Genomic DNA, 9233 nt, shown 5'->3' with positions numbered 1-9233 from the left:
CACATCAATTATACCATATGTTACTTATAGTATTAGTAATTGTAGTTCATAAGTTCAAACAACCTGTCCTATATTTTTTGCTCAATGGCAGACTGTTTTTTTTCCTTCCAGCCAGATGAGTTCTTTCATTTGTGCAACTGCACCATGGCCAAATGCACTGGGAATAATACATTTGAGATAGTTCCTTATAAATGTCCACCTATTGTGGACATCTCTTGTGCAAATGGAAAGAAACCTGTTCTTGTGTATGACGAGTACCACTGCTGCCAACATTACGAGTGTGACTGTAAGTTATTCTATGGGTAAAAGAATTGCATAGCATAAACATCATCTTTGACAAATTTTGGGTTCTAGTCATAATTATTTACTTTTTTGTTTACAGGTGTATGTGAAGGCTGGGGAGATCCTCATTATATAACATTTGATGGATTGTACTACAGTTATCAAGGAAATTGTACTTATGTCTTAATGGAAGAGATTACACCAAGACATAACCTAAAGATTTTTATTGACAATGTTATTTGTGAAAACGCTGAAGATGTCTCCTGCCCCCGGTCTATAATTGTATCCTATGGTACACAAGTTGTCAGACTCAAGAACCACAACCTCATTGGAGCAGCAAAGTTGGAGGTAAAACAAAATGTGGTTATTCTACGTTTCAATAAGCCTGGTTAACAAAAGTGTGAACAATTGTCATCAATGTAGAGGCCACATTTTTCACTGAATAACAGTAATCTTACATTGTCCATTTGTCATATAGTATAATTATTTTTTGTCTTTAGGCATTGAAAGATGGAGTACGTCTGAAACTGCCTTACTACCAACAAGGTGTCAAGATCTTGAATTCTGGCATTTCCTTGGTTTTGGAGATCCCTCGCTTTAACGTGGTCATTTCATTTGGAATAACTGGCTTCGGTGTGACCCTTCCCTTTCAGTACTTTGGCAGAAACACACAGGGCCATTGTGGTAAGACACTTTCTCTCTCCAATAGACATATTGGTAAATCATCAGATAATATTCAGAGCTGTCAACTCTCATGCAATCAGAGTGAGAGTCACGCAAATGACCATTTTCACATGCACTCACGCCATGCTGCTATTTCTCACGCTGTCAAAAATAATACTGAACTATCTTTTAAAACTATTACATTTTTCTCACAGTATAGTCAGATAAAAGTGTCAAAACACCTGTTAAAAGGCACCACAATACAGGAAATCATAAAAAACAACATTCTTTCACCTTAATGGAAATTAGATAAGAGATAACATGAAATGCTGAGTTTTTCCATATGGTTCAACTGTATTCAGCATGTACATCCAAAAAGATTCTCTTCTCAGCAGTTTTTTGGCAATATATCCTCCTCTCTGGTAGGGAGATATTTTTCAATGCTCAAGAATCTGAGTGATGCAGTGGAGCTATGATTTTCTTGAGCATAATGTGTCAGGAATGGTACTGGCAGATAGGAACCCAGAAGCAGGACTCAGACAAATGCAAGTAGCAAGGAAGTATAATTTACTTGGTAAAGCACAGGCAGGGTCAAAACTGGGAGGACAGTCCAAACAGGGGCAGACAGGAATTCAAGGTCCATGTAATCAGGCAAGTAAAGTCAAACCAAGTGATGCAGAATCAAAAAGGATGGAGAGCTTGGCAGAACCACACAAGACAATCTGGCAGCAGGTATGTGAAAATGGACTGGTATATATAGGGAAGACTAATGAGCAGATGGGCTGCAGGTGAGGAGATGGGCGGGAGAAAACCAGGCGCATGGTATGAGGGAGGCGAGATCTGAAAAGACAGGAGAGTAAAAGACAAAACAAATCCAGAAAAAAATCTAAGAGCTGGTGTTACTTGTAATGCAATGTTTCGCTATTGCATAATGCATATTGGTGATTGTGAAAAACAGCCTTATGTTCAGCACTCAGCGTCATGCATGTTTAGCAGTGGAGTTTCGGAATGACAAAATTAATTTATAATTCAGTCTATAACTCTTCCTCTCTAAGATATAATTATGGAAAAGACATTCAATTTTATTCTGGACCAGCACCACTGTTGAATACAACGATTTTGTAGATTGTATGAACTCCAGAACCACACAATACCTACATTTCATAGTGGAACAATCCAAAGAAAAAGTTAATTTCTTGATTTTACAATTTATAAAAAAGAACACAGGGGTCTAGTCAGCACCATCTACCACAAACCATTAAGCAGAAACACTTTCCTGAGAGCTGACAGCCATCATCCAAAACAATTAATTAAAACATTCCAACTGGACAGTTTTCATGACTCAAAAGAAACTGGTGCACAGAAGGGGACATTTTAACAGCTTATCAAAGCCCTGAGCACAGAAATAGCCTGCCATCCCAGGAGAAATAAAGCACACTATAAAAAAACATGGCATGTGTTACAAAGCAACCCTGCCTTAAAATAAATATGTGCCGAATCACCTCTTTTTTCTTTCAGACGATTTCATTCACTCAAAGATAGATGAATGTACAATGTTTATAAATATTAATAATTGTTTATTATTAATATTTCACTTTGTAAAACTTCCCTTTTTAAATGAGTGCTGTCAATGTATGGGTTTATGTCATGACTGTTTGACTCTTTGAGAAATTTATTCAGGTGCAAACGATATAACGTTTCAGCACTCACTGTGTCACACCAGTATCATCTTTGGGTGCAGTCCTAAAGAATTGGCCCATTGAACTGTTTCTCGCAATTTGTCCTATACTGAGAGCACCAACCTCCACCTGTGGAGAGGCTGAAGTGCAAGAGTTTCCCCCTACTCTGCTACTACTATTACTGTATGTGACTCTGTTGTCAGGAACATGCAACAACAACCAGGGTGATGACTGCATGTTGCCAGGAGGCAAACTGGTACAAAATTGCGCTGTGATGGCTGACTACTGGCCTGTAACAGACGCTGAGAGACCCGACTGCAAGATACCATCTGTACTTCCTACCAAGAAACCTGAAATTTCACCAACCCAAACTCCATGCAAGCCCCAAGAGTCCATATGTGATCTGCTTAAGAGCAGGTAAAAACATTGATCAGCATAACTTTGATAAATTGCCATTAAAATAGTTTTTTCCCCACCATTTTGCATGAACTGTGCTGTCTTTTACAGCCAATTTGAAAAACTAATTTGTTTTGCTTTTTTTCTACAGTGTCTTTGCAGAGTGCCATAAATTTGTCGATCCTGACAAATTCTACAAAGGTTGTGTTTTTGACAGTTGCTATGTTTCCAACCCAGCAGTGCAGTGTGCAAGTTTGCAGGTCTATGCTGCTGCTTGTGCACAGGCTGGGGTTTGCCTGCACTGGAGGAACCACACAACACTGTGTGGTAAGCACCCAGTCAATATTTTACTGTTAACACTGGGATCAGTAGAATCTAAAAGGGCAAATCATGTTTTTTTCTTTTTTTGAATTTAGCATGCATTGAACAGTCTACTGAATATTTGTTGTATATAGTGTGTAGGTAGTGTGTAGAACCAATTATATTGAGTTATTTTCTTCACTAACAGCTAGTGACTGCCCTGCAAGCACAATTTACCAGCCATGTGGTCCTGCAGAACAGCCAAGCTGTGAAGACAAGTAAGTTTCAACCAAAACGTGTAAACATGTCAAAGTTTATTATCCACATCAGTAGTTCCTAAGACTACAATCATATCAGACAATGGACATATTCTGTTGTTATGTAGACATTTACAACTCTCTGTCAATAGCTTTGAGCTACCTTATGGGAAAGATTGGACGTTACAAACTTTTGTGCAGTTAAACTGACAAGGTCCTAATCATTTGAATATCGTAGGTCAAATATGCACAAATGATGTGAGGCGAAATTTTGCTTCACATTTATTTACTCTTTTTTTACTTTATAGATGGTTTTATACTTGTAGGTGTGTTTTACACTGTTTACATATGTGTTATTGTATTTTATACTGTCCCTTTGAACTGGAAATCACATTGACTTCCATGCTTGACATTTTTTTTAACAAACATAAATTACTTTTATCATTATTAAAATAAAAGTGTTTCAGATATCTGAAAGGAGAAACATTAATGTTCTTTCTCGATGATTAAACATTGCAGTTCCAATGAATCTACAATGAACTTCACTGTTGAGGGCTGCTTTTGTCGTGATGGAATGAAACTCTTCAGCAAAGAGTCTTTGATATGTGTTGATAAGTGTGGTAAGTATGGTGTGTAACATGGGTCAAAGTCATGGGGCAAACCTCAAAATTGGTCAAGTGTGTTGGCTATTAATCATAGGGTTGGTTTCACGCTTGGTTCTTCTCATACACAAATGATGTACTGTATGTCTATTGGGAAAAAGGTGAGATGCTTTGGTAAACAGCATCAGACAAATTAATGTGAACAAGTTGCTCACACAATATCGCTGTTATCTGTTAACTGCTTTTGTCCAGCATTTTCAAAAACATACCCTGAAAGATCCTGAGAAATATGAAATATATGAATATACAAATCAGGCTTAGTGACCACAAACAATTGCATTTCATTACAGTATGTGAAATTTGTGTCAGATTTTATTGAACTATTCATTCCACACAGTGTGGACTACAGTGTGAATATGTGATATGATTCGTTTAATAACCTATAAAAAACAGAAGCACATCCACATTTAAACTGTTGAGGTCAATGAAAAGTGGTGTATTGATATATTTTTTCTCTAAAAACCTCCATCATAGCAAATGGTGGACTTTTGTTTAGACAATAAAAATGTCTGAGGAGAACAGTGCTGTTACTAATCCATCCAACCATGCATTCCTAATCAGTAAAACTGAAAATACTTTGATTAGGCCATGGTAGTTATAATGACATCAGAAGAGTGTTCAGCATGTCAGTCAGCAATTTGATCAATATGTCAGTCATGAAAACCTAAAGTAATACTTGTATTCCAACAGGATGTCTTGACCCTGAGGGAATTCCTCGTGAGGTGAGCAAAGTCTTTTACTCAGTTAAAATCCCAACCTGCATTGTTTACAATTAAGTCACTACTATGTGCGGTTTATTCTTTCAGATTAATGAAAGATTTGAGTACAAATGCCAAAACTGCAAATGTGAGGAGTCCACCAAGACTGTGAACTGCACGCCTAAGGTGTGCCCAGCACCACTTATGATAAGCTGCACTGGTCCAGGATTCGTCCTTGTCAACCAAACTAATCCATCAGATCCCTGCTGTACTACTTATGTCTGCCGTAAGACATGTAGCATCATTTGTCTTTCAGAGTTTTCAGAATGCTTTACATTTATATAGATTCTTAAAGATGGCTATCAGCTATGTACTCTCACAATTGTATCATCTCTACAGAATGTCACAGCAATACTTGCCCAATGAACATGAAGAAATGTCCAGTTGGATATCAGCCGACTGTCAGTGTTCCTGAGGGAAAATGCTGTCCAGAATATTCATGTGGTGAGCACTTGACTTCACAGTTCAAATTCTTGTAAAACCTAATGACTGCATTGACAATTTTTCATGATTTTCATTGACTCGGCTTGTATCTTACTCCATCCTAGAGCCTAAAAGAGTTTGTGTCCACAAAAACGTTGAATACCAGGTAAATGAGTTGTTGAATAAGTTTGTTACGCAATTGATTAATTGATCACTTTTGTCATTTAATGATTTCTGTTGCACTTTAAGTTCTGTATGGCTAAAAATACAAGTTTGAACAGATTTCCTCTTTATTTGCTAGCTTGGTGTTTCAGTTCCTGGGATTGAATGTCAGAATTGTACCTGTAACAATGAGTTGGACCCCAAATCTGGTCTATTCAAAGTCAATTGTGACTTTATACAATGTGACACACATTGTGACAAGGTATGAGAAATTACATCCATTATTTTCATGTACACAAAACAAGGGTGAAATCATAACACTGAAACTTAAAACTTATTCCTCTCTTATTCTCAGGGTTATGAATATGTGGACAAATATTCAGACTGCTGTGGGAGATGTGTACAGACACACTGTATCTTTAATGTTAATGGTACCAAACAGGTCTTGAAGGTGAGTTGCATCGTCTGTGTCAGCTGTGACTTTATATGTTCATGTTTAATAGCTGTAAATGGCAGAAGAAAATCTGCACACTCTAGCTCCCAATGCAGATGTCGTTTAATGAGATATCATGTATATATTGTGGGATGTTTCAGTGTGTCTGAAGAAGAACAGTGTGCTCAAAATGTCAGCCCAAAAAAACAAAAAACAAAACAACATTAGCTAAGACATTCTTAAAATGTACCCCTGCACAGGATTGCCCTGAGGTAACAAAAAGAAAAAGTGTATTTCTGAACCAACAAAATGAAAAAACCTTAATCAAACCTGACAAAAGGCTTATTTACACCTTTATACACACTAAGGTATTTTTATTTTCAGTTTATATTAGTTTAATAAGATTAATAATGCACATGATCTTACCTTCTTGTCTGCCTTCAAATGATGTGTGATAGTAACACCCACACCTCATTGAATTGTTCTTTGATACTTTTTAACTATTCTGATTGGTTTTACTAATTTAAAATAAAATATACTGGACATAGAGCTTAAGAAGTTTGTGTTGCCTGAGGGCAACGTGGGAGCAACAGTGTGCAGACTCTCTTCTACCTTTTACAGATGTGGTTCTTTGATGCACCTAGTTTGAAGTTTTTGTTCGAGATGAGCACACCACACAATTTATTCATGTTTATTAGGAAAACATATCTTTATTTTGATGTCTGCATATACTCCTGCTCTTCAGGAAGGAGAAACCTGGTCACCACATGAGAATAAGTGTGAGCATTACACCTGTGTTAAGAGTGGTGAGATTTTTACAGCCATTAGTTCACAAATGGTCTGCCCGCTATTCAACGAGAGCAACTGCCAACCTGTAAGTTATCATTTTCTATAAATTCATCTGGATTTACTGTGTCTTTAAGAACAAAATTTACTATGGAAGAAACTCTATTGATGATGTATATTTGCCTCTTTAGGACACAATTCAAACTGCAGCAAATGGCTGTTGTAAAATTTGTGAGTATTTGTGACATTTTCTTTACTTTTGACTAGTGGATCATTACATAAAACACCTAATAACTAAAGCTACTAAAGCTAACTAAGCTTGTGCATCTCTTTTGAAAAGGTGTGGAGAAGGAGAAGGCTTGCAAGTTAGTGTCCATGACAACTAAAATAATACACAATGGCTGTCAGTCTAACCAGAAGATATATATGCCATATTGTGAAGGATCCTGCAACACTTTTACCAAGTAAGGATGATATTGCCAACATTTCTAAAACCTCTGCTTAAAAATGCTCAGTTATGGTTTGTAAATATTTCAAGTTAATTGATTAAATTAATGAATCCTACCTCTGCTTTCTTCAGGTACTCTGAATTAACAAGTACTATGCAGCATTCTTGCTCATGCTGTAAGGAGACCCGCTACAGCAATCGCACTGTTGACTTGCATTGTCTCGATGGAGAAGTGGTTCCTTACACATACATTCATGTGGAGGAGTGTGGCTGTAGCCACACAGACTGCAAAAGTGCTGCAGGACATTCAGGTCGCAAAAGGCGAAGCTTCAGACTAGTGTAATTGAAAATCTGTCATCAAATTGATGGATGTCGGATGAGAAATTTCTTCTCATATTATCCTAACAATCATTATATCTCTTTCAAATGTCTATGATTCTACATGTTCTCTCTATAATTGCCATTATAGAGAGAATTTGACAATTAATCAAATAAAAAGATGCAATCATGTTCATGTTTCATCTCTTGTTCATATAATTTTTAAGCAGTTAAGCTTTTATGCTGGTATTTTTTTATTTATGATCATTATAAATATGAATAAAGAACAAAACAGAAAATATACAGTATACAAATAATTATTAATAGTTTTATTATTGTTTTCACACAGTTCACACCTCAGCCTTTTACAGCTCTATTAATTGGCCATACTACTGTTAGCAAAGACGATTTTCTTTTGTGGTTAATTATGCTGGGAAAGTATACTTTAGATTAAATAAGACACACTTGGAAAGCTGTACAATGAATGGAATAGGATATTAAATGATTGAGCTTTATTCATCCAAACCTCTTTTCTTGTCAAAGATACTTACTATACATAATAAAATACAGCAAATATATATTCAGTATATACAGCAAAATACTTATTAAGATTTAAAAAATAAAAACGATACACAACATATAACTAACAAATTAGGATAAATATTACATCTCTCTGTGCAGATGTATAGCAATTAAAAAGATAAATATAGACTAGAAAGTATGAATGACATTAACATGGGCAAGTATGCTCTCCAGGCTCGAAGGTTATGAAAGGTATTACACATGGAGCTCACATGTTTAATTAGCATCCTTCTCTGATACCCGCAATAGAACATCAAGTTCAAAATTGCCCTCTATTTACATTTTGGAACATGTGCCCAAATCAATTTGGATATTCCCAGTTTGTCTATTTTCTTCCATATTTTTTAGGTTGCATTTTACACACATCATAACCAGATGAAAAGGAAGAACTCCCCTTACACTCAACAATCGTACATCCCTCACCCTGCAACTACCTTACTGGTTGAACTTCCTTTATTCATAGACAACACTAGTAGTTCTAGTACTGTAAACCTTTGTGTAAATGTTCAAATTTGTAAAACATTTATAGTATTATTAATTTTTCATATTTTGGATTAGCCTAATTTTAATCACATCTGTAACTTTCTATTGGGGTGCCATGTTTCAAAAATGTTTTCAATAAAGAGTCAACATTTCACCAATAATCAATTTGGGAGTGCAAATGGCATTAAAAGTCAATCTGTTGTAAAATATTCACTTACATCACAGAAATGAAGGTAGGATATGGAAAGTATTTCTAAAGAAGACAGCCTACAGATATGTTAGCCCCTCTATGAGCACGCACGTGATCACAATGAAAGTGTTAAAAGGCTGATGTTTAGCAAGCGGATACACTTGGTGCAGTTATTGGGCAAACTGTATTTCTCAGGATTCTTTTGTATTATTGTTTTCAATAAAATGATCTCATTCAATCAAAAACGTTATTTAACCTCAAACCTTAATGTTCATCAAAGGAAAAGTGAGTTTTATCTTTGTCAGGGGAAAATATGAGAATGAAGAATCAAATTTTCAGGATGTCTAGTCACCCTACCTCTGCCACAAGTTCAGTCTTCTCAGCAGATACTGTAGGCTAAATATTCCGTGT

General features: G+C 36.1%; 1 protein-coding gene across 1 annotated transcript; it reads left to right on the top strand.

The window, feature by feature from the left end:
* The first annotated feature begins 123 nt into the window (after window positions 1–123).
* Window positions 124–7611, top strand: LOC128359245 (intestinal mucin-like protein). Its single transcript, XM_053319704.1, has 17 exons — window positions 124–286; window positions 383–630; window positions 783–966; window positions 2828–3041; window positions 3172–3347; window positions 3529–3598; window positions 4097–4197; window positions 4930–4961; window positions 5046–5223; window positions 5337–5441; window positions 5546–5586; window positions 5722–5844; window positions 5938–6033; window positions 6761–6889; window positions 6993–7032; window positions 7142–7265; window positions 7382–7611. Exons 1-17 carry the CDS (start codon window positions 145–147, stop codon window positions 7590–7592), a joined length of 2214 nt encoding a protein of 737 aa, XP_053175679.1. The 5' UTR covers window positions 124–144; the 3' UTR covers window positions 7593–7611.
* The last annotated feature ends 1622 nt before the right edge of the window (window positions 7612–9233 follow it).

This window comes from Scomber japonicus, chromosome 5 (assembly GCF_027409825.1).
Source record: "Scomber japonicus isolate fScoJap1 chromosome 5, fScoJap1.pri, whole genome shotgun sequence".
NCBI classification, from domain to species: domain Eukaryota; kingdom Metazoa; phylum Chordata; class Actinopteri; order Scombriformes; family Scombridae; genus Scomber; species Scomber japonicus.
This window is presented reverse-complemented; position numbering and strand designations above follow the sequence as displayed.